Genomic DNA, 25,915 nt, shown 5'->3' with positions numbered 1-25,915 from the left:
CATTTCTTGATAAAGTAGTTAAGACCTGCCTTCTCCCCTATTGAATCATATGTTATAGCCCCATAGGCTGGTCCATGACGAATATACAAATAATAATAATAATAATAATAATAATAATAATAATAATAATAATAATACATTTTATTTATACCCCGCCCTCCCCAGCCAAAGCCAGGCTCAAGGCGGCTAACAAGCAATAATAAAAACAAGTTGAATGAATACAACTTAAAATCAAGATTAAAATACAACATTGAAACGTTAAAACGCAGCCTCATCACAGGAGGAGAAAGGAAAAAAGAAAGAGGGGGAGGGTTGTAAACTTCAGATTCCCCATTGGTGAATGGTTGTATGACTGACATACAAATGTATGTGTGCGTCAGTGACCAATAAAAAGTAGGATTCAGTGCTGAAGTACTTTAATAACGTTTTGCTTTTTAAAGCTATATTATTTTCATTTTTTAAAAAAATATCCCTCTTGTAATCATTTTCTCCTGACTGAAGTTTAATGACTGATGAGTAAATATATGGGATTCAAATCAGCTGCAACTGCCTGAGCCTGAAGCATGTATTACCTGCAGCAAATAACCCATTGCAGAGGAACCCCATTGATTTGCTGCTTATGTATGGTAAACTGGCAGTGTGGGCAAAACGTGTGTCTTCAAAATGTGGGGCACATTTGGGCCTCCATCTGTATTAAGTGTCTATCTGTTCCCTTTGGGGCATGTCTTGGGAGCCAGAATCACCTCAGTACTATACATAAAGGCATTTACCGTTGATTAGAATTCTTTGTACCTTGCCAACAAAGGTCCGTATAGTTCAAGCTATGGTTTTCCCAGTAGTGATATATGGAAGTGAGAGCTGGACCATAAAGAAGGCTGATCGCCGAAGAATGGATGCTTTTGAATTCTGGTGCTGGAGGAGACTCTGGAGAGTCCCATGGACTGCAAGAAGATCCAACCTCTCCATTCTGAAGGAAGTCAGCCCTGAGTGCTCACTGGAAGGACAGATCCTGAAGCTGAGGCTCCAAGACTTTGGCCACCTCATGAGAAGAGAAGACTCCCTGGAAAAGACCCTCATGTTGGGAAAGATGGAGGGCCCAAGGAGAAGTGGACAACAGAGGACGAGATGGTTGGACAGTGTTCTCGAAGCTACCAGCATGAGTTTGACCAAACAGCGGGAGGCAGTGGAAGACACGAGTGTCTGACGTGCTCTGGTCCAGGGGGTCACGAAGAGGCGGACACAACTAAACAACAACAACAAAGGGTAGAGCTAGGTATACCAGTGGCAGACCCATGTGTAAGCTAATCCTGCGGCCTCCCTCCCATTGCTTCCATTCACAATCCCCTGACATCCTCAGCACTTTTGAGTGGCAGCCTCTTGACTTCCATCCATGGCAGGGAACCACCATATTAGATCCCTCAAAAGGCATTGCCCAATGTCAGGAATGTCAGAATTGACAAAAAGGTGTCAATAAAGCTTGAATGAATCGTTGAGCAGCAGGATAATTTCTCTTAGACACCCTGGTTTTGTGTGGCACCACATTCTGCATCTCGAAACACCAAATGTCGGAAGGTCTTCAGAAAGAACCATCGCCTACTTGGCAATTTGGGAGATCAAGCCATTACGTTAGCTAAAAGGGTGACGTGGAATGTAGCATATACAAGGAACATCCAAAAGAGGAACTATTGTAGTAATTGATGACTTCAACTACCCTCACACAGACTGGCCTACAAGGCTGTTCATAAATTCTTTTTTTTTTTTATAAATAATTTTTATTAATTTACAACAAAATATAACAAACAAATAAAATATATTTCACATTTCATGTTTCAGTCTCTTAATTCTTGATTTAGACTTCCTTCAGCTTTTCCGCAAATCTTTCGTAGCCGTAATTAAATTTTCGCATTTCTTTTTTTTACCCATTGCCATTAAATATATTTGTCCTTCACCTTCCATTAGACAATGTCTCTCAAATATTCACAGTGCTCATTTAAAACCTTCTAGCGTTATTTGTCCATCACTTAGGCTCTCCAGATATTTAACAAATTTCCCCCAGTTTTCTGTAAACCTTTGGTCTCTTATGTACCTAATCTTTCCAGTCATCTTATCCAATTCAGCATAGTCTAACAACTTAAACCTCCATTCTTCGAGTGTCGGTATTTCTTGTTGTTTCCACTTCTGCGCCAGTAGCATTCTTGCTGCAGTCACTGCATATTGAACAAATTTACTATCCTTTCTCTTGATTTCTTTTCCTAAAATACCGAGCAGAAAGATCTCTGGTTTCTTTATAAAAGTGTATTTCAAAATCTTCTTCAATTCATTATATATCAGTTCCCAGAATTCTTTCACTCTCTTACATTCCCACCACATATGATAGAAGGAACCCACATTTTCTTTGCATTTCCAACACTTATTACAGGTCTTATACATTTTTGCCAGTTTTACCGGTGTTATGTACCACCTGTAAAACATTTTCATCACATTCTCTTTCAATAACATGCATGCAGTGAATTTTAAATTCTCTTTCCATAGTTTTTCCCACTCTACCAATTGTATATTATAGCCAAAGTCTCTGGCCCAGTGAATCATGACCGACTTTACCTCTTCATCTTTCAAATTCCATTCTAACAGCAAATTATACATTTTTGAGAGGGTTTTTACCTCTTTATTGACTATTTCGGACTGAAATGTCGAGTCTTTATCTATATAACCCCATTCTCTTACGTCTTTCCTAAACATTTCATTTACCTGATAATAATGCAACCAATCATAAACATATTTTTTGACTTGTTCATATGGTTTCATCTTCCATTTTCCTCCTTCTTTCACTAGCAATTGGCTATATGTCGCCCAATCGCCTCTCATATTAGTTCTTTTGACGCTCATAACCTCTAATGGTGATAACCAGTGTGGTGTTTTAGGTTCTAATAGGTTTTTATACCTATCCCAGACTTCTATTAATGGGCCTCGGAAGATGTGGTCTCCAAAACCTTTATGTACTTTTTTCTTATCCTTCCACATATACGCATGCCAACCAAATCTATTGTCGTATCCTTCTAGATCTAACAGTTCCTTATTCTCTAATTTTATTGTTCATAAATTCTTAAGCCAGTGCCATAGCTCCACATCTGCCAGGACTTATGCCAGCTCCCAAAGCCCCAGTGCCAATGGATCTGAACTATAGATTGCACCCTACATTTTGTAGTTTGAGGCCTGCCATTTTTGGATCTGTGTCTGTCTGAAATAAATGTCCTGTAGAATATCTACATGAGCAGCCTATTTTTGTAGTTCTGGAGGGTGGTGTTGAATTAGGCCGTTTTGCTGCAGTTCACGTAGAAGAACAAAAATATCCAAATTGATAGAAAATCTTTTACACAAAAATGCCTGTTTGTTGCAGCAAAAAACAACAAAGGGTTCTTGCAGTGCTTTAAAGTCTAACAGATTTATTATGACATAAGCTTTCTTGGACTACAGCCAATTTTTTCAGATGCATTAAGGGATCATCTTCAGTTGGCAGGACACATGCAGATGGACGTAGAGAGAAATGTGAACAGTGAGGTTAGATGGAAATGAATTGTTAAAAAAAAAAAGGTCTGACAATTAAGTTAAAAATTAAAAGTATGCAAAGCAGGCAAAGTTGCCAGTCTTACCCTGTGTTAATTCTATAGCTAATCTGGGTCTCCAGGACTTTTTGAAAATATTTTTAAAGTGGTTTTTGCAATCCTGATGGAGCTAAAAATGTCAGTTTTCAATTTCTCTGGTACTTATTGATTTTAGTGGTGGAGGTTGATGGTATTTTTCTGCTGAATCAATGTTCCTCTCCTTTCTAAAATGATTGCTATCATAGAGGTCTGAGAAATACAGTAATTGTTTTCACTACATACTTCACAAATACAGATCAACACCAGGTTACTAACACCACTAATCTGTAATACCTGAAGTATGTCATGTTCTCAGGTATACGAGATCGGAAAAGTCTGCTAATGAACTTTTTTTTTTGCAAACAAGACAGACAGACAGTGAAGAGACAGAGTGTGCATGTGTTAATGTACTGCTCGCTTCGTATGACAGATTTGGCATGCAAATGGAGATAAGGTCAAACCGTTTCAGATGCGCCAAGCTTTCTCAGACTTGGGTACCAGTTGGTGTCTAATTGTCTTTCTGCTATGCCTTGCAGCATGGGGATGCAGTCCACGACCTCCTCCTGGATGTCATTACTTGGATTGGCATCCTCCTGTCCCTCGTCTGCCTCCTGATCTGCATCTTTACTTTCTGCTTCTTCCGTGGGCTCCAGAGTGACCGAAATACCATCCATAAAAACCTGTGCATCAGTCTGTTTGTGGCAGAGCTTCTCTTTCTCATTGGGATCAACAGGGCCGATCAGCCGGTAACTATCCAGTTAGAAATGCAGTAGTGAAGCCTATTCCTTGCCTTTGGCCAAGCAATAAAGCGCCACTGATTTATCCACCGCGAAGCTGAATCAAATGCTGCTGATCGTGATAATAAAATGGAGTGTCCCAAGTTTTCCGAATATCCAAAACTCACCTTTATTAGGACCAACTAAAATGTCACAAGTAGGTCATGAACAAGCATCCTAGTGCTCTAATTCAGGCTGAATATTAAGGAAAACAAGGATAGGAAAGAGAAGGGAAAAAATGCTTGCTGTGATGTCAACCCAGGGGGAACTGCTGATAAAATAAATAAATAGAATCTTCCTCCAGTTTTAAGATTCCTCTCCTGGACAACTAAATTTGGTGTTCTCCAAAAGCATAGTTGGTCTATTGGTGGAGGGTCGGGGGGGGGGGGTCTCTGAAAGCCACACCAGCATAATACCTATATTAAGACCAATTAAAATGTTCCCAAAGTATAAGCAATCTTAGATTTTAAAACTGGAAGACGATTATCCTCTGCTGCCTGTATATGGAACTTAATTTTGGGAGAGCACTTCACTTCTAAACCGCAAGGAAACATTTCCCATATTAATTTCTACTCCCCCACCTTCATAAAATTAAACTCCAACTTTGCTAACACACATGAAAAGGATCTTGGGATTGTAATTATACATAAGAACTATATCTGGAGTGTGTCTACTGCAATCTGAACTTAAGTCAGCAAGTGTGTTGGAACTGCAGAAAAGGAAAATGCTAATACGATTTTAGGCTGCATTAAAAGTTTCCAAGTCATCAGAAGAAATAGTTGCACTTTATTTTCACATAGCCGTAACAGTGGAATCCTATGCAGGCCTACTCAGATGCAAGTCACAACACATACAATGGGGCTTTCTCTGAAGTAAGTGTGCATAGAATTGCAGCTAACACCTCCTTGAATCCATATTAATAAAAACAGCAGACATTTGAGCACCAATCTATCAAGCTCAGCTTTTTCTCTCCTCCATCCCACAAACCCCTGTTGTTTTACATCTAGTCCGAAGAAGAGTTCTGAAGAACTTGAAGCTTGTTTAGAACTTTGTGACATTTTAGTTGGTCCAAATAATACTATTAACTGTGGTTTGTTGGTTTTGCCAATGAACCAACACTGCTATATAATCAACTATGAAAAAATGTATAGTGATCCAAGAATGGATAAGCATATATATACCATTTTCAGCATTTGAGAATCATAATCCAAGGGTAGTTGTATGTTAGCTGTTAAGGCTTACTTTGAGAACATTTTAATTCAGTACTGTTTGAACCAAGCGTAAAGTCAAGCTAGTAACTAGTAATTAGGGTTAGTCCCATCATATCATGCCTTTCCCTGTAAACTTCTAAAAACAGCAGATTTAGGGGCAATCACAAAATGTTAGGGCCCCTCTGCCCCCTTCTTTGGGTTTGAGCATTGACCAGCAACGTAGAATTTGCCTTTTTTGCCATTCCATGCAGGATCAACGTCAGATTCAGATTACAAGTAATTGTTTTTTTGCTTTGTCTTTTTCCTCTCCCAGATAGCCTGTGCTGTGTTCGCTGCCCTCTTGCACTTTTTCTTCCTTTCTGCTTTCACGTGGATGTTTCTGGAGGGAGTACAGCTCTACATCATGTTGGTGGAGGTCTTCGAGAGTGAACATTCGCGGAGGAAATACTTCTACTTGGTTGGCTATGGCATGCCCGCTCTAATCGTGGCTGTTTCGGCGGCCGTAGACTACAGAAGTTACGGCACAGGAAAAGTGTGAGTTTCATTTTGTGGTTTGGGGGAGTCTGGAAAAACCAATACTAGTGAGCATGGATTTTGTCAGAGTTCTAGAAATAAATAGGCAATAGAAAGCCTGTTCACGGTAGGTGTGTGCACTGGCCAGAATATTTGGTCTGGGCCCTGATCTGGGGATTTGAAAAATAGTCTGCCTCATTCCAAGGTTCTTTATAGCCTCCCCAATTCAGCTTGGGGTACATCTAGATCTAATTCATTCCCTGCTGCCCCCCACACACAGAATTCACCATTGGGAAATCGAAAAAAAATACTATGTATTTTTTTCCTTTTGACAGAAATAGATAAAATTTGCAGGCATACTATCCCTTCCAGAGTGGAGAGAGCCTGCCAAACTACGGACTTTTGTGCTGAGCACGTTTTAGGAAAAGAAATGTGCATTATTGTTTTGGGTTTTTTTAATGGTGGCAGAATTGGATTAATTTTGCAGGGTTCTAATCTGTGTTGTGCTGCCATTCTCACTTTTTCACAGGGCACGTAAGAAAGTGAGATACATTGTAAAAGAAATTCTTAATTTGCACATCCTGTTTCAACCAGTGTTAGGTGGACACCTGAGGGTGTTGTGGCTCTCAAGCACACAACAGAAAAAATCTTCTTTCTGGAGCTAGCACTTCCAACAACAGAAGCACTTCCTATAGGGACAACAACCGCACTTTTATTAAGTCTACCTCCAAAATAAGATTGTTTCAAAATTATCCACGATATTTAAAGCCAATTAAAAAAGAGACTGCAGAGTTTGGTCAGAACTCTTGCTGAAATAAAGGAAGTCTGGGTCTGGTCTGGGGTTTCCATAATGGAAGAGAGGTGAGATTTAAATGTAAGGATATGAAAATATAAAATAACCCTGTAGCAGAGGGGAGAAACTAGGGAGTTACCGTATTTTTCGCTCTATAAAACGCACCTAGTTTTTGAATACCTTTCCACCATCACTTAACCACTCCCCCTCTCAAAGCTGCATCTGTCTAGGAAGAATAAGGGATAAGTTTTTCACACGTTTGCGTATAGCAGGTAACCAGGCCAAGAATGATATGTTTGTTTTCCTCAAATGAGTTCTCTGATGCCGCTCAATTTCCTGGTTTTTGTGTAGTCTTTAAAACAGCCTCTTTCATTCTTTTATCTCAAGTCTTCTGAAATAATGACCAGATATACTATTTATTTTTGGTGGCGGAGAAAGTCGCGTATGAGCAACATGGTTACTGGAATCTAATAAAAGAGAGCGCACGCTCCATTTTGAACACACACATTATACTTCCATATATAGTCAGATTTGCCACTTACCGCGCGGGAAGCCGTACAGCCATTTTAAGCAGCCTATTGCACATTCACAAACAGCGCGATAAGTCGGAGCTCTTCAAATTTTATGGTCCAGTGGCATCTAATGATTGTTTATTGGATGCATTTAATACACACCAGGGATACCTTAAGGTTTGATTTCTTTTCAGGCAGGAAATAGAGCAAATTGTTATAGCTGTTATTACTCGGAAAGAGCAGGCGTGATTGAATGGATCCCCAGTTGTCATTGTGGTTGTGACAAAAATAAAAAGCAGAGTGCATGGTCCCATGGAAGATGATTAGCATATGCTTGGGGTGGGGGGGAAGATTGTGGAAGCTGCGGCAGGAAAGGTGGAGATTTGCAACAAATTTAACTGCTTTTGTTATTTACAAAACAAGAACTTCAAGGTATGAGTGATAAGGAAAGAGATGTCAGGGAGATCTCTGTGCCTCGAGATGGTCCAGTGATCAAGCCCAGAGCTGTCATGTGATGGCATCGGAATCCACTGGATCACAGGCTAGTTCACCCCTGTCCTCTTCCCACTCCCTAGAAAGTGCAGACATTACTGGGATTTCAAAGGCGGAGTTGACTTCCAGGGGGAATTTTTGAAAGATGGAGCTTTGTCCTGGGTCTTAAGCAAGTCAATTGAAAAATCGTGTTTTTGGAGTGTCCTGGTTTTTACTCACTGAAATTTGGGGGCTTTTTGTGGCTGCTACAAGTGGGAATCCTGGACACATACTGGATGAGGGGAAGAGGGAGCTCCACATCTGCTTAATGTTGGTATCATTCCACAGAAGGCAGTAGACAACTGGATGGCTGGGGAGCTGGTGGAAAGACAACTCCACCCAAATAGAAAACAGTGTGTTTGGATTTCTCTGTAAGCCCAGCAATTCCACTGTAGCAAGAATTGCTATATCTTTTGATACTGAACAATTACATTACATACCTAATAAACAAAAGTGTAAACCAAAGCATCTTAATTTATCTGCCTTATAAATAGCTCTAATTGCCAAAAGTAGTTGAAGTGAAATATTTGATAAGGGGGGAAACCAATTTAATTAAGTTAATGTGCTTTAAATGTAGTATTCAAACCAATTCTAAAATTTGTTTAGAAATGTTTATGGAGATATTTGTAAATATGTTAAGACGTAACAGCTGAATAGAACATACTTCCTCAAATTGTTTAGATGTTGAGGGAAAAATGAATGTCCTGAAAATTAAATAATATTCTAGATTTAGCATACCTGAAGAGCTGTGTGTGCGCGCGCGCGCACACACACACACACACACACATATGGTTTCTAGAATCACAAAGGAACTTCAAAGTTATATAGTCTGACCCCTGAACCCACATAATGTCAAATCCCTTTTTTTAGCTCTGGGGCCATTTTTGCAATGTGTTGCCTTTGGTATGTTTACCAAGGCTGCACTTCCAATCATTCTGAGATGCTTTGAATTAGGTTTGGTTTCATGAAATAACTCAAAGGAAGTTTCCAGGGTGTCAGATGTGTACAAGCAGTTTTGCACATAATGAGCAGTTGCCAGAAAGTTGCAGATAGACTGCATCTGTTAGCATGGTTTGCAATATCTCCTGAAAACTCCTGTATTTTCTTTCTGCCACCCCATTTTCTTCTGGAGAGTACGGATTAGTCAACCTTTGAGAGCCAGTGTGGTGTAGTGGTTAAGAGCAGTAGACTCGTAATCTGGGGAACCGGGTTCGCATCTCCGCTCCTCCACATGCAGCTGCTGGGTGACCTTGGGCTAGTCACACTTCTCTGAAGTCTCTCAGCCTCACTCACCTCACAGAGGAAGGGAAAGGAGAACGTGAGCCACTTTGAGACTCCTTCGGGTAGTGATAAAGTGGGATATCAAATCCAAACTCTTCTTCTTTCTCTTCCAATAATGCTTTAAAATCTGAAGAATGGAATTCCACACCTCTGTTACTTTTGAGTGCCATAACTGGCTTGTCAAATTTCATATTTGCCGAAGTAACTTATTTTTTGAACTTTTCAAATGTTTCACCTTTGTGTTAAAGCAGAAATATGAATAAGAATCAGTAATGATAATAATAATTTTGTTATTTATCCTTCACCCGTCTGGCTGGGTTTTGCCAGCCACTCTGGACGGCTTACACAGCATACATAAAAAATGTAAAATATCAGACACTAAAAATTTCCTGATACAGGGCTGCCTTCAGATGTCTTCTAAATGTCAGAGAGCCATCAACTATTACAAGACAGTACTTACCTCCACCCAGACTGGGAGAAAATGGTCCCGTGAGGTCTGCAGACACTTCACATGCACTCACCACTGTCTGCTTCCCTGGAATCTGTCAATAAAAATTTACTCAGTGGCTGACCTGGGTCTCAGATTTCAGCAGCGCCCTGTGCAATGCCAAAATTCAACGCCATCCCCAAGGCTCTGTGCCCAGTGCATCCAAACCAGTCACACTCCCCATAATCTGCCTCTGATTTACTGCTTCAACTCCAGCCTGATTGGTGTCCATCCAGGTTTACTGTCCTCTGCCTTCTTACCTCTGATAGCTGGGGAGCTGGGCCCATAACCTGTTGAAAATCTGGGGTGAGATATTCAGGTAGCAGACAATGTCCCCAGTTCTAGTCACCACACAGAGGCAGTTTAAGGTCCAAATAGTTTACTGGTGCAGAAGATAAGGCTTTAGTAGAACAGTTCCAGGCTTGGTATATACATGCAGCATGTTGACATTGCAGATAGAAAGTATTTCATTGACTTTGAGCTGACACGCCTTAATCTCTTGTATAGTCAGCAATGGACCACCACCATAGGCTGACCTGACACCTGTTGTGTTTCTCCCATCCATAGGATGATTTGTGCCCATGAAATAAATTACCCCTTCCCCTGTGTCTGGTTCCTCCAACATCCACCTCCACCATTCTAATGGTTTTTTAAAAAATCTTTTTAAGTGTGCTTTTCTAAATTTTCTGTCTATGGGAGTTAAAAATTACACTGAACACCTCAAGCGCAAAGCTGACGACATGGGTGATACTTGTTCATGGTCTGCCAACTTTGTCAAAGTGGAAAAATCAGCTATTGCTCGTTTTAATGAAGGAAAGGCAGGGGGAAGGAGATGCTGCCCGTTTTCTGCTCAAAATCACCCTGATGAAATTGCCCCTATTTTTTCCTCCGGTGGCTGGAAAGGCAATTTTGAGCAGGAAGGAATGGGAAAATCTCCTTCATTCCCGACTGCAGCCTCTGATACAGTTTGCTGCATTTCAGTAATAGATGGATGAATCCATTTGGACACTGTTCACACATCTCCCACGTATTGTCTAGTTTGACCCTTAATAAAAGGACTGATGTTTTTCTATGCAAATCTGTAATGCAAGTTTGGTAATGAAGTATAATCTTCGGTGTGAAATGCAGAATAGGTAAGTTGATACCTTTTATTGGAAGGGAGAATATATACAGGTTTCCAAGTTACATGGAAACTCTGTCAGGCAGCAAAGAATGCTAACTAATTCTAAGGAGAGAATGGAAATAATGGAAGAATCTTCGCTATTCATTTAAACAGGGGCCTAATCGCAAAACGGCTTGCGCATGAAATATACATACGACACCACATTAATGCGAGCTTTGTGTTTGGCAGACTGTTGTGTTAATTGAAAATGCTAAGCTTCCTACTCTTCCACAAACAAAAATAACCATAGAACAGGAAACAGCTGCATCAGTAGCTAAAACAGCAAAGTATAAATGCCCAGGGAGAATAAGCCAATGTTTGCAGCTGCCATAGTTCTGCTTGCATGGTAACATTATAATGTGCAAACCTGTGACAGAGGTTTCCTACATGTCCACCCTTGCAAAGTCTCATGGAAGCTGTAGTGCGCGGACCAGAAAAGACAGCTCTTGTTTGGTGGGTTTGTCTGGCAGATGAGTGACAGCTGCCACCCAAGAGGAGAACCTCTTATTATGGCATGGCTCTCTTTCAGTTTTGCCCAAGTCCTCCCCAGCTCCAAGTGAGCCAGAGCCGTAGATGCCTTTTTAAAAAAACAACAGTATGAATTATTACCCTCAGTTTCCTGAGTCGCTTCAAAGGTCACATTTACATGCTGTATGCCCTTACGGCATTCCCGACTTTTTGAAAAGTCAGATTGATTGCTCATTGGGCAAGATACTCTTCGGTAAATTATGTTTCATGTTTTATAAGTCAGTTGCCGCAGTCTGCAAGGTTTAAAGTATGAAGGGGTTAAAGCAAGCGACTCCCAACACCAGTTTTGCCAGTTTTGAGCTCCTCTTCGCCCGATGCATGTAGACCACACCAGTGCAAAACTCAGAATATAAACTCATGATAGTTTCATTTTGCATTCTGAGCACAGAAAGAAAAAATTAGGAAAGGAAACTCATCTTGCAATACATCAAAGCATTATCAGCTGGGGAGATTTTTATTATCAACCCACCATTTCTGAAATGTAGCAGAAGCACTGGAGCGTCACTCCCAAGAAAAACTCATATCAAATTTCACCACTTTAATATATCCCATCATAATGATGTTAAGGGTAGAAAGCATCTGTTTAAAGTAATGGCAACCCCAGAAATGAGAGAGAGAGAGAATTGGAGACTATCTTTTTTTCATCAGGTATGAACAAGAATAAACTTTATTTGATCTTATCTAAAAGAGTTGACTCCGGGTGTGCCATTTTGGGAACCTGTTCTGGCTTCTTTGGGTCATCACCACTATCTAAGCTTTCTGGACCAGCACTGAATCCAGAAACGCTCTCCAACTGTGTAACTGGTACTTAAGGGGGAATGCAACCCAATCCAAAAGAGACTGAACAATGTCTCTTGGTCTGTTGAGTCTCTGAGCAACAGTACTTCTGCCTTCTCTGGATTCAACCTTAGATTGTTTACCCACATCACTGATCTCAGTCGTCAGTTCAGAAGGTCCTCTGCCTCCATCTAGAATTTTATTTCAAAGAAAATCTGCATATTTGAAAATGACTGGATTCTCATATTTCTTTGCATAGCAGGTATTCAATCTCTTGTGAGCGTGCAGCTCTTGATACATTAAACTACCAAAAACAGAAGATCATAAGGGTAGATTTATGTTCAACTGTCTTGTTACCTTATGCCCATTTTGTCATTGGGAAAACTCAGAATGGAAATGTAATTTCCCCAAATCATTAACCATTAGGGGATATTAAATCAGATAAAATGAAGCTATTAATAATTTAGTTTAGGTCATGAATCACCTAGCTTGATTCTAAAGGTCAGTTGCATTTCTAGAAATATTCATGAAAACAGAAAACTCCTGAATCTAATTAAGCTCCCGACCTTCTAATCCTAAATTTATTTCCCTTTTCACTAAATCGTTCAGATCTTCACCTACTATGGAAGCTGACAGTCTGGCTGAGCAGCAGTGAATAGCTTGCAGCTAGATTTAATGGCTGTTTTAGGGCTTTTATAAAGATTTTCTATGACAGAAACGGAAGGTCTTAGCAAGTAGAATCTGTGCTATTTTCTCCTGCTTCCTCCAGAGGTAATTATCTTACTCCATCAATAGCACTGTCAGAAACCAGGCATATAATTCAGGTTTTAAATGAACAAGCAATGTGATATTTCCTGCCTCCTAGTGGAACGTTGCACTGCTCCCATTCCTCTCTGTCACTTACTCACACTTAATATATGCTTCTTAGATGCCCTCTTACATGCCATATTTTCCTGCATTTCCATTACAGATGTTGGCTTCGACTTGACACGTATTTCATCTGGAGCTTTATAGGACCTGCAACCTTGATAATTATGGTAAGAGTTCCTGATTAGCATGACTTTCAGTGCATGTTTTTATCGCATACTTAGCAGACAGGGCCTGGTGTTGCCTGGTAGTTGAATCCTGGTCTGTGAGGCTGCACACACATTGGAGAAAAGCTTGTGCAACCAAGGTGCCGTGTGGGGCTGTTTCGAAGTCCTTTTTCAATCAGTCCTGCGGTGCTCTTTGCGGAGGCTGCCTGCTGCTCCTTTCCACCCCACCTCCTACTTGGCCTTCAACATCCCTGGATTGCCCCCAGGTGGGCCAAACCAAGGTGGTCCAGCCCTAATATTTGCCCACTTAAGGAGTGTTCTTGTGAACCTGTGCAAATAAAAGGGCATACATGAGAGACTGAACCCACATCTGTTCCTTATTCTGCTAAAGCTTCAACAGAGCCAAGATGGTTTTTTGCTTGGGTCTTAGAGACCTATACAGAAACAGTGTTTAACTGTTGTCTTCTGGTTGCTATCTTGGTTGTGTGGTTCCTTGATCCTGCACCTTCAAGAAAGATTCCTATGGGTACATCGGTTGAGGATTTTTGTATCTTTAGAGGGTATAACAGGATTTGCTTTGTCTAGTCATCGCAGCATGGATTTTTAGCAATTGCTTCCCGTGCATCCTATTATTCTGTTCTGCCTTTGTGTTTGCACATTTTCAAAAGTCCTGCACAGCAGTGACACCACTGTGACTGAAGAGCAAGGACTGAATAACACGCTACAGAGATCCAGAAAAGCAACGTGTCAGATTTTAAGCATCTGCTTTTTCCCCTGTAAAAGAACTTGTTAAGATCAGTCTGTCTAACGTCGTGTCTTTGTGTTGCCCTGTGGGCTTCCGGTGCCCCTTTTCTCCAAGTCACCTTTGAAAACTGTCTACTTGGGCTGACCCTACAAACTAATTTCTTAATCCGCTTCTTCTGCTATGAAGAATGCAAATGAAAGACTAAAGCCCAGCTCTCAGTAATTTCATAAATCAGTGTCTGGGCTGTACCACTTAAGCTGCAGGTGGGCGCACACATGTTGGTACAGTCCTGCATACAAAAAAAAAGTCATCCCACAAAGGATGTCTGAGAGGCAGCTAGTCTAGAGTCTTCTCTTTGACATCTAGTGCTTTATCTGTAAGAATTTTTACTTTTGTGTGGAGGACTATGCAGTAATGTGAGTCTCCACTTGCTGTGTGAACTAGTGCAGTCCAATCATAGTTTTGCTGCCGTAGAGAAAACTAGAGCCTTGGGTTAATCCCCTTCTTTTTCTCATAACTTGCTTCTTATTTTTAATTTCAGCTTAATGTAATCTTCCTTGGGATTGCTCTTTATAAAATGTTTCATCATACAGCCATATTGAAACCTGAATCCGGGTGTCTCGACAATATCAAGTAAGTGAATTTTCACTCATTGTCTTCTCAGCTGTGTTATGTAAACAACACATAATTATTCTAGGATAATGCCAGCAAGAAAATACTAGGTTAGATCCAGAAAAAGTTGATTGAAATCAAGACCCACACTGAAATCGATGAGACAAGTCAATCTGGACTTGAGTCCCATTGCCTTCAGTGGGAGTTTGGTGAAACTTATATAGCCTGGATCCAACCCAAAGTGTTGATTTTCTTGTGTTCCAACATTTTTGCACTATTGTACAATGCCATTAAGGCATAGTAGCAACCACGTGAGACTTATGTAGCTATAGTGTAGGGTTGCCTAGTTTGATTCTGTGTGAAAGACCCAGTCGACATGAATGTCGCACTCCCACGCAACCTCTAATGCAAAAGCAGCTGTTTCTACATCTGGAAGGCATCTAGGAATGTTTAGCGAGGTGCAGTGATACTTTTTTAAAATGCCCAATGCCCAAAGACAGCTGTTTAAAAAACAAACAGCAGCCCTCAATCGTTAAGACAAAGATGTATTTATTCTTCTGCAATAAAAAGTATACATGTAATTCACACTGAAAGTAGAAGTAAATAATAGGAAGGAAATGGATACAGTTGTAGGTTGTTTAATCATTTCATTGTGCTTAGTGTTCCAGGAGAGTGACTTACTGGGTGCAAATGGTTCTGTAACTTGTATCAGAGGGAACTTTGAATGTCCTAGTAGACTACTTCCTGATGTTTTTTACTGACAACAAAGTCCAACCAGAGAGAAAAGTACGCCATATGTTATTTTGTCTGCCAATGGGACCTCTTCTCTAGAACTTGACCACTTTTAAATCAGATTGAGAAGTTATTGTCTCTATAGTTAGCTGTTTCTGTTGTCGTGGCTTAAATTCAAAACCATAGACATTGAGGAATGGAAGCCAGATAGTGATAATTAGTCTGGTTCAATTCAGACCAATTATCCAAACTATGATTTGGAGGACAGAGAATGAGCTGTGAACTTCCCGCTACCTTCTCTTCTCTCTCTTCTCCTCTCTTCTTTATTCATCTTTATCTCAGCTTCTGTCCCATTTTCCTGTTTAGTAGTAGCAATAGTTTGCTGTCACATCTGACTTGGCGGGCCATATGGATAGTGCTCACCCTCCAAATCAGAAACTCTGCTAAAATTTATCCTTTTACATCCATAGCATCAGCTGAGATCTTATAATTAAATGTCAATGATTCCCATCCATTAGCATCTAGCAGCTTAAGATTGGGAAACTTTTTGGTACAAATTTTGATCATTAATTACTCTTTTTCTTGTGCCTAATGTGTTCCTCCTTCATTTACAATGACTGCTTCTACTTCATCTCAATCTAACTCACTTTTAAAACCCTTCCCTTGTTTACAGAAAAATCATTGTTTGATTTTTCTGTATTCTACGCACAACCAGAAAGGAAAAGCCCACCGATATTGCCTCTTTTTCCCTTTATTTAACCTAGATCTTTAAAATGCAATTCTTATCTCTTGTTGAGTGTAATTGAATGTTAGAGAAAACCTTTAACCTAGCTATTAGCAATTTGAGTTCCTTCTACCAAAAACAATACTATCTTTTGAAATCCACTTTTGGTATTTAACCAGAATATCTTGTGCCCCCCCCCCCAAACTTCCATTACTGGTACACTTTAAAAAAATATCAGTGCAGTTCAATAAAATAACTAAAGCATCAGAATATTTTACTTGCTATGGACCTGACATTAAAAACAAACCCTTACACTACTTTCCAAAGTCTGGGAATGAGCCAAAGAAGGCCTGTAGTGGAGTTCAGTAGAACCTAGTGGACTGTTTAGTCCAATCTCCTGTTGAAGTGCAAAAAATACAGAGCTTCAGCATCTGTGGACTGTTCAGCCTGTATTTTCTTCCTAAAGAAATCTTTGTTTTTGTAGCTTAAGATTCCTTCCACTGGGACAACAGAGAATAAGTCTCTTCTATGTGACTGTCTGTAAAGGTTTTTGAAATGAGTGCTAGCATGTCGTCCTCCTCTCTGTGTCTTCCTTTTCCATATTTTGTTCCTTGTCCTCAGGAGGACAAGATGTGCTTCCTTTTTAAAGACAGCTTCTGGGTGGAAGGGAAAATGGAATGTACTGTGCTGCCTTCGGAGTGCAACGTTTTGTTGTGGGTCCTCCTTTTGGTAGTTTAGCTTCAAACAAAGTAAAAGATGGGCAGCTAGTCACCAATTAATAGAAGACTGCCACCTCCGCTTTCATGGAGTGTAGGAAAGAAAAATGTCACCTCCGTTGTGACCTTAACTTCCAAGAACATCCCAAGGCTGCAAACCTCATTGAGCAGGATGTGCTGCCAAACCATCATTATTTCCAACTTCTCAGGATTCACCTTCAGGTGGCTCATGTCACACAGTCCCCTCCATGGCTATAAAACAGATAAACTCAGAAACGGAACCTAGTTTGAGTGAAATAGAGGCGTGTTGCTCCAAGTCTGCCCCATACTAGTGAGCAGGGAGCATATCTCCATGGGAATCTCACCCAACGCCCTTATAAACAGATTGAACTAACAAATGAAGCTGCCTTAGAGGTCCATCTAAGTACTATCTGTCATAGTGGTTTCCAAACATTTTCCTCCACTACTATCTATCATAGTGGTTTCCAAACACGGTCCCCTTAAAAACTGTTTAGGGTTTCTGCTTAGTGATTTTTCTGCCTGTTGTATCAATTGCAATGCACTGGTCTAGATGCTGTGTGTTTTTTATTGTTATTTTACTTGTTTCTTTCCTCTTACATTGTATATTATTGTATTGCAATTTGAATTCAACAGGGCAGGATTCAGCTAACGAATCTTATCAATGGAAGCCCCCTACAAGGATTTCCCTTGGTGCAATGGGGATTCCTCTCCCTACTCCCCTGTGCGCCCCTTTCATTTGCCAGAATTGAGGGGGGAGAACCCCCCCCCCCAAACAGCACATGCTTGCCTTGAAGGAACAATTGCCTTAGTGAGACAGTGAATTCCCCACCGTAGAATTCAGATTGTAATATAATATAAGAAATAAAAGAAGCAATAAAATAAGAAAATGAAATAAAGAAAAGAAGCAATAAAACACAGTGAAAAATGAATCTGTAAATGTGATAGATGTGCCGTCTCCCATCTTCAACCACAAATCCACAGACACGTTACGGACCACCTGAAGGAAGCTTGTAGAGGACAGATTGGGTACTCTCCGGTCAACATCAAATAACAGCAGTTCTTCAAGGTCTTTGGCAAAGATACTTCCTTTCTGTGCCGCCTGATTTTTTTGTGGCAGAAGATTCTAGAACTCTTTACACGTGAAACATGTGCTGTACCACTGAGGTAGAGCAGAACAGGGTTGACCTTGTGGAATATCACAGAGAAGGCTCTGGGAAGATGAAGAGAAACCTTTTTGCCATTGTTCCTTCCAAAAATGAGTAGAACCTGCATCACCTGATGAACTCCCATATCAACAACTTCAGAAAAGGGTCAGTGAGCGCAGTCGCCTCGATTCATCCCTAAAATGGAGGTTATCAGCTGAGGCCACAAGTACAGTCTTGGTGCCAAGCCCAAGCGAAAAGGACTAGCAGAGGTCTTTGAAATGGCTCCCATCCAACTATACATCATTCAACAAACTTCTCTGAATTCAAAATGAGGACTGAAAGTAGAGAAAAGGGTAGCTAACAGAAAAACCCACACCCAGGATCCATATTGTTGCGCAGGTGCCAAACAACTGTAGATATGGCAATAATGGGCACTGCTTCTCTCAACTGGCTTTGACAAGTCAGGATGAGCATGGCCCCAGTTCCCAAGTGGCCATGCTAGCAAGCACATATTCTACATTGGCATGGGATTCCAACTGAAACCAGGCCAAATGAACAGGACGTGAATGAGCCTTTGAAGTCTCTGTGTTGTGACCCCAGGATCCAGAAGAGACCTGGACACTCGGTTATACCATAGTTTCACCTGCTAGAGAGCCAAACCAGAGTCCTGGCAATGAGGGCTGATGCTGTTGATCAGGGGACCACGGAGCTTCAGGCTGGCAGGCAGGAGCCCACTGAAGCAGATGTCAGGGCCCCAGCGCAAGGACCCTTCTGGGCCTCTTCCCTGAGCTCAGGAAACTGAGTGCCTTCCATAGTACCTCGCCAGTCCAACAGGGAAGGGAGTGCACCAGGTCAGGGAGCACCAGCCAATTTTAAGTGCAGAGGGTTGGCATTTAAAGAGACCCTAAAGGTAAAGGGACCCCTGACCATTAGGTCCAGTCGTGGCCGACTCTGGGGTTGCTTCCGGGTCATGTGGCCAGCATGACTAAGCTGCTTCTGGTGAACCAGAGCAGCGCATGGAAACGCCGTTTACCTTCCCGCCGGAGCAATACCTATTTATCTACTTGCACTTTGACGTGCTTTTGAACTGCTAGGTTGGCAGGAGCAGGGACCAAGCAATGGGAGCTCACCCCGTCGCGGGGATTTGAACCGCCAACCTTCTGATCGGCAAGTTCTAGGCTCTGTGGTTTAACCCACAGCACCACCCGTGTCCCTAGACTCTAGTTATCCCCAAACGGGCAGAGCCTAGGAGAGGTGGATTAAAGGCAGGGACTCAAAGTACCTCAGTTCACTTTCAATCCTTGTCAAAGCAAGTTGCTCATTAGGAACTTTCCACAACGTAGTGACAACTGACCTTCCTTGCTGCCTTGTCCCAGGGGTTCTTCTGCAGGTCCAGATCAGGACACTCTGGGTCTTAACAACAAGGAGTTAAGAAAACGATATGGAATGCATGTGCGCACTGAGTAATACCAAGTAGATCTTTTCCATTCAAAATGTAATTGTTCTTCCAGTATATCAAAATGTTTAAAGGTTAGGCCAAGAACTGGGGGGAAATGATTTATTCTAGCACATTTTATCACTGCTAGATTGGCAGCAATTACTACGCATAGCTTTTCAGGCACGATTTAGATTACTGATCTTCTAAGATTCATTGAAAGAAGAGTCATCCTGACCCTTTCCACTGTGATCTGAGAAGTCATAGGTGTGATTAGCAATGTGGTTGTTACCACTTTGGTGTCATTCTGCACCATAATGGTAACATAATGAAATCCAAAAGGGTCGTGTTGCACTGAAAAGACTAGCATTTATTGTGACAAAAACTTGAAAGGCGTAGAGCCCACAGGGCCATTGTGTGTGAATTTTAAGGTAATATGAGTTGAACAGTTCATCTGAATCGTTGTGCACATTCACCACACATCATGGAGAATGTGCACACAAACTGTCCATGAAGAGGGAATTACGCACATTTCCTGGTCAATATACATAATTCTTCCAGAGGCCATGAGTATTGTGTGTTTCTCAACAGGAATGTCAATGTAGCAGTTTCACTTTCAATCCAGATATCATCCAGAGCACACTACACATGGATTATAGCTAGCCCAATGATACAGCTGTGTTTGCTGTAGCTGCTTAAACAGGATTTACTTCAGGCATTTTTAGACTAGCATACCCGCCTAACCAAATAAAGAAACAGATTAACAGGTGTCACTCATTTATATCCTACCACAGGGCAAACCTAGGAGAGAACATAACAGAATATCACTTGTCACCTACAGATCTCAGCCAAAATTGTTCCAAAGTATCTCCAGCTATTCTGAACAATTCTACTTCCCTCTCGGACCCTGGGTGGTTGCCAGCCACTGATCTAAAAAACCTTCTACTCACCAGCAACTAATAGAGAAACGTAACCAAGGACTAAGCTGAGCAAAAGACTCAGCGGCCAGCTTTTCCATACCCACTCAAACAACATTATTATAGGATCTAGTAGCATTAGTCATGCCACCAGGCATTCGTTCATTTGCTCATTCTCCAGCATGATGGAATAATCAGCCACCAACAATGCCAGTCTGCATTTGAATTTCCATTCTGTACTGCTTAATGTAAATAGGCAAAAAACGCATTGCAGAGCCTGCTATTAATAACATAAAATGGTGTGTTCAAGTGTTATTTATTAAAACTGTTTATTATACAGTTGGTAAATGATCTAATAATTTATATTATTACAACCATAGCAGAGCTTTTAGCCCAGGAAGGAAGGAAGGAAGGAAGGAAGGAAGGAAGGAAGGAAGGAAGTCACATTCAGTTCTCTAAAGATGGTACATTTGAGACACTATGCTGGAGTGAATAGAGTACTGGAAGTAGCAGAGACTCCTGAGTCCACACTGTGGATTGAGCTTCCCTAGGAATAGGGAACAGGGGGGACAGTACCGGAGCCCCCAAGTGAGATAGGTGCAAACTATCAGCTAGTTGACCAGCAACCAACAGCGTAATTAAGACAGGTAAATGTGAGGTTTCAGAAGTGGCAGCAAGTGAGCAGAGGGGCCAGAATGAAGCAGCATAGTCCAAGAAGGCAAACTGTCAGGTGCCAAGGGAGCATCAACTGTGAGAAAGTATGAAGAGCAGGAGCTCAGTCTTGCAGTTCCTGTGGACGAATGGCTTCATGGAGGCAGGAGAAGCTTCACTAGTCCTCTTAAGGGATAGTACTAGTGAAAGAACAGGAAGCAGAGTAAAGCTAAATGGACAGCTCTCACAATGGAGGAGGGTCCTCCAAGGATTTGTATGGTGACTTGTGCTTAACTTCTTTGCAAGAAGTTGGGGGTGAGCAGGAAGGTGGCCAAGTGTGCTGATCATATAAAATTATTCAAGAGGATGAAAACCCAAGGGAACGGTGGAGAGCTCCAAGAGGATCTCCCCAAGATCTCCAAGAGGATCTCTCCAACAATCAGGCAAATGTAGTAAACGGTAAAGTGATAGATCTTGAGGCAAAAACAGCAACACTAACTGCACCTGTACACTGTGGGGATCTGAACCTGCGGTGGCAAGAGATAGTGGTTCATAGTGAACGTTTTCATTGGTTATCGGCTAACTGTGTAGCAACCGTGAAAAGGCGAATCCTATGCTAGCAATCATTAGGGAAGAGATCAAAACCAGAACCGCCAGTGTCACAATTCCCCTATAGAATTTTACGCTTGGAATCCTCTGTCCAGTTGTGGTCACCACACAACAAAAAATATCTTATAGAGGAGCAAGAAGGTGCAGAAAAGGACAAGCAACATTATCAAGGGGCTGGAGCAATTATCCTAAAACTAAAATGTCCAGGGAGCAGGGGGACATAGCAGAAGTTTATAGAATTAAGTATGGTGTGGACAAAACTCTTTATAATACTAGGACTTTGGGCCATCCATTGAAACTGCCCTTCAGGAGATTCAGGGCAGACAAAAAGAATTACTTCTCCACACAGCATATAGTTAAACTGTAGAATTTGCTGCCATAAGATGTGAAGATACCACATTCTCTGTGGTATCTTCACATCTGTGGTATTCTGCCTTGATATCAGAGAAGGGTGCTTGGTTCTCCTGATATTTTTCTCTATCCAGGGCAAGCCATTTGCCCATGGAAATGTCATCAGGGAGACCTGCAAAGATGTCCACCAAGTAGAACTGCTATGTCTGACTCTTTAAATGACCATTGCCCCGAACCACCAGCTTGATGTCCCACATCTCTTACGTGGGGTCAACACTTAGCAAGGTCCTCCTGAGTAGCACTGAAGCATCAGCACTCCAGCTCCCAATAAGAACCAGCAGTTAGTTGAGCCACTTCCTTCAAAGTCATGATGGCATAGGAATCTTCTGTGTACCCACCCTCAATGACGTCCGTGGGAGATAATTGTCCTGAGCTGCTCTGATAATTGTGGGCAATTACCTCCCAAGTTAAGGGATGCAGGTGGCGCTGTGGGTTAAACCACAGAGCCTAGGACTTGCTGATCGGAAGGTCGCGGTTTGAATCCCCGCAATGACGGGGTGAGCTCCCGTTTCTCGGTCCCTGCTCCTGCCTTCCTAGCAGTTCGAAAGCACGTCAAAGTGCAAGTAGATCAATAGGTACCTCTCCAGCAGGAAGGTAAATGGTGTTTCCGTGCGCTGCTCTGATTTGCCAGAAGCGGCTTAGTCCTGCTGGCCACATGACCCGGAAGCTGTACGCCGGCTCCCTCGGCCAATAAAGTGAGATGAGCACCGCAACCCGAGTCGGCCACGACTGGACCTAATGGTCAGGGGTCCTTTTACCTCCCAAGTTATTGTTTGGAAGTGACTCTGCTAGAGCCTCTAAGACCAAGAATATCACAACTTCCCTCAGCGGGTCTCTGAAAAGGGAGCGTTCAGCATTAATGAATGAATTTTGCTTCGTGGTGGCCTCAAGCCCAGAACACTCCTCAGCAAATCAAGTGGAATGAACATCTGTGAGGATTGGCAGTCTTTGTGGCCTGGTCAGAAGGGGATCCGCATGCCAAGGACCTGAGGCAAACTTACTATAGCAAGGCCTCTAGGGCATTCATAAGTGCTTACTGTACTGTGCACCGCAGAGGCTTCAGAGATGATTGGCACTTCTTCATCTTGGCTTGCTCCAACTGACTCACTGACATGTATTCAACATCATGGCATACAAGATGTAACGAGAGATGCTGGCGATGTAGTTAGAAACAGGAAGATCTGCCCGGTGGAGCTCAGCGCTGCATACCTCGCACCGCGACTTTTCAGATTTGCTGCAGTGCTGGACAGAAATGACTTTTCAAGTCTGCCTCACTTCCCATGGGAATTTTCATCTATATTGCGTCCTGACATACTTGACATCCTGATGATGAACCATCTTCAGCATGGCATCCCGCTTGAGAATGGGGCTGCCCTCTTACCTGAGATGCCTGTTCCCAAAGGCATATATGCCATCTGTGTATATGAGACTATGGGAATCCTAGCGCCTGCCCTGGCTTGCAGAATTGCCCAGCTCTGAGTGCAGCTGAAGCCCAGGACAATGCGGGCTGACATTATCTGGTGGTTCAAACACATTTATATGCAGTAATTTTCCGGACACCCAACAGTACATCTATCTACTCCGGGTGCTTGGAAGAAGAAGACATCTAGTGCACTTGAGCAAATCAGTGACAGTGCGTACTGTATTCTTTCATTTATTCATTTATAATCCCACCTTTTTGTGCCAAAGACCCTTCAAGGCTCTAACAATTACTAAAATACAATACACTTCTGCAAATGTGCTGCACATTGATTCCACCTCCACTCTCGGCATCTGAGTGATGAAGCTGTACACTTCAGCAAAGGAGCAACCATGTGACCGAAATTCAGTTCCCACGAGATGCGATGGTCATTGGCTTCAATGGCTTTCAAATGAGATTAATCAAATTCATGGAGGATAAAGGCTATCAGTGGTTATTAGCCAGGAGAGCAAGATGGAACCTTTCGTGGTTAGAATACCTCTGAATACCAGATGTTACAGAGCAAGTGAAGGGGGAGGGGGAGACAGCCCCTGACACTTTTAGGACCTCCCTAAAGTCCACCCAAAAACATCTTTGGGAACCATTGTTACAGCCAAGCAAGACAAGCAAAACCACCGCATGATGTATATGCTAATGGCATCATTTCTCCCTGACATGCTAGTTTTTGTGTGTGAGAGTGATATAGAAGTCATCAGCCCTCACTTGTAGTCTAAAATGTTGTTTTTAGCCATTGAATTTAAGGATGAGCAGTTCCTCCAGTAGGTTCACTCTGTCCCATGGCCTAGTCTACCTGCCTTCCGGTTTAACTTGCAAAATTTCTTAAAAATATGAATTTGCCATGCCCAGTTTGCTGCAGTTTTGCAACACATTTGATCATTAATTAATCAGTGCGGCATTGATTAAATCAGTGCTAAAAGTAATCAATGTGAATGTATTATTGCCTTAGCCTTCCTCACCTTGCTTTGATTTAAACCTTGCGCATACATGCTGATGTGCATCACTAGTAACCAAAGGCGGATATGCACTAAAAACTGAGCCAGAATCTCCCCTGGGCTTGATCCTGCTTAAGGCCCACACTTGGGCAGCATTTCATCGATGGAGAGGGGATTGAAGAGGGACACATTTCCCAGCAGTAACTCTTCCTCCTGCTGCTGAGTGGAAATGCTCTTCAATGCAAGTTCAACTTCCTACCCAGAGAACACCTGCGTCGTTTTATGCGGCAAGTTGGCTTTGTTACAATGCTGTATTACTTATATAATGTTATCTTTAGCCACACCAGAATTTGGAAGCCCGAAAAATCTGGAGAGAAATTCAGTTGGAGGCAATTGCATATGCATTGTTAGTTGAATTGTTCTTTATTAATTTTGTGTGTGGCTGTGTAAATACTCACTCTGATCCTTCCAGTTATGGCAGAATGGGCATTAATAAATGAGCAAAATGCACAGGCTATGGCTCAGCTGGTGGGATGCAGTGTGTCACTGGGGGAAAGAGAGAAGGGCATCTGTTGCAAAGTCCTCCTCTGCCTTCACTTGCAGCCATAACGTTCACCATTAATTACATTTGCTTCGTGTGAGCCCAACTGCTGATAGCTCCTTTCATAGAATCATAGAATCATAGAGTTGGAAGAGACCACAAGGGCCATCGAGTCCAACCCCCTGCCAAGCAGGAACCACCATCAGAGCACTCCTGACATATGGTTGTCAAGCCTCTGCTTAAAGACCTCCAAAGAAGGAGACTCCACCACACTCCTTGGCAGCAAATTCCACTGTCAAACAGCTCTTACTGTCAGGAAGTTCTTCCTAATGTTTAGGTGGAATCTTCTTTCTTGTAGTTTGGATCCATTGCTCCGTGTCCGCTTCTCTGGAGCAGCAGAGAACAACCTTTCTCCCTCCTCTATGTGACATCCTTTTATATATTTGAACATGGCTATCATATCACCCCTTAACCTCCTCTTCTCCAGGCTAAACATGCCCAGCTTCCTTAGCCGTTTCCTTCAGGTAAAATATGAACATCAATTTCAAACATGTGAAAATGCCTCATGATATGGTTTATTTTTCATTTAGTCTTGAAAAGTTCTGGGAAAGTGTGTGGTTATTCTCATAAGATCCTTTTGCCTTTGTGATCAGTAGGAGCTGAGGTCAACAGCCTTGCTGAAGAACGGGCATATAAAAGCCAAATTAACTTCTTGGCTGTGATCCATTTTCACACATTACACAGGAGCAAACCTAGGGCAGGATTCAGCTAAGGAGCCCAGTCAGTGGGAGCCTTCACAAGAACTTCGGCTTGTGCAACTAGCTTTTTCTCTCTTTCCTTCCCAAGCCCCTCCTGCCCTCCCAAAATTTGTTCAGCAGAGGTCAGAGTAATCCTCAGAACAGAACGGGGCAAGAGAAGAGGAGGAGAGATGGTTCAGTCTAGCAAGCCAAAATCCTTGCACTGAAAGAACAATCGCCTTAGCTGAGCATTGTATTCCA

At 42.0% G+C, this 25,915-nt stretch overlaps 1 protein-coding gene across 16 annotated transcripts in view; it reads left to right on the top strand.

Annotated features, from left to right (window-relative positions):
* Positions 1–25,915, top strand: part of ADGRL3 (adhesion G protein-coupled receptor L3) — a 524,012-nt gene that overhangs the window by 405,199 nt on the left and 92,898 nt on the right. For all 16 annotated transcript variants that reach the window (XM_083419414.1, XM_083419412.1, XM_083419411.1 and 13 more), the window contains 4 exons: positions 4,178–4,387; positions 5,942–6,162; positions 13,183–13,249; positions 14,533–14,624. In XM_083419414.1, the coding sequence (XP_083275540.1) occupies positions 4,178–4,387; positions 5,942–6,162; positions 13,183–13,249; positions 14,533–14,624 (590 nt within the window). The remainder of the gene's footprint in view (positions 1–4,177; positions 4,388–5,941; positions 6,163–13,182; positions 13,250–14,532; positions 14,625–25,915) is intronic.

The sequence above is a fragment of the Podarcis tiliguerta genome (genome assembly GCF_965153285.1).
Source record: "Podarcis tiliguerta genome assembly, chromosome: 17".
NCBI classification, from domain to species: Eukaryota; Metazoa; Chordata; class Lepidosauria; order Squamata; family Lacertidae; genus Podarcis; species Podarcis tiliguerta.
Note: the sequence above shows the minus strand (reverse complement) of the source record. Positions and strands in the feature narration are given on the sequence as shown.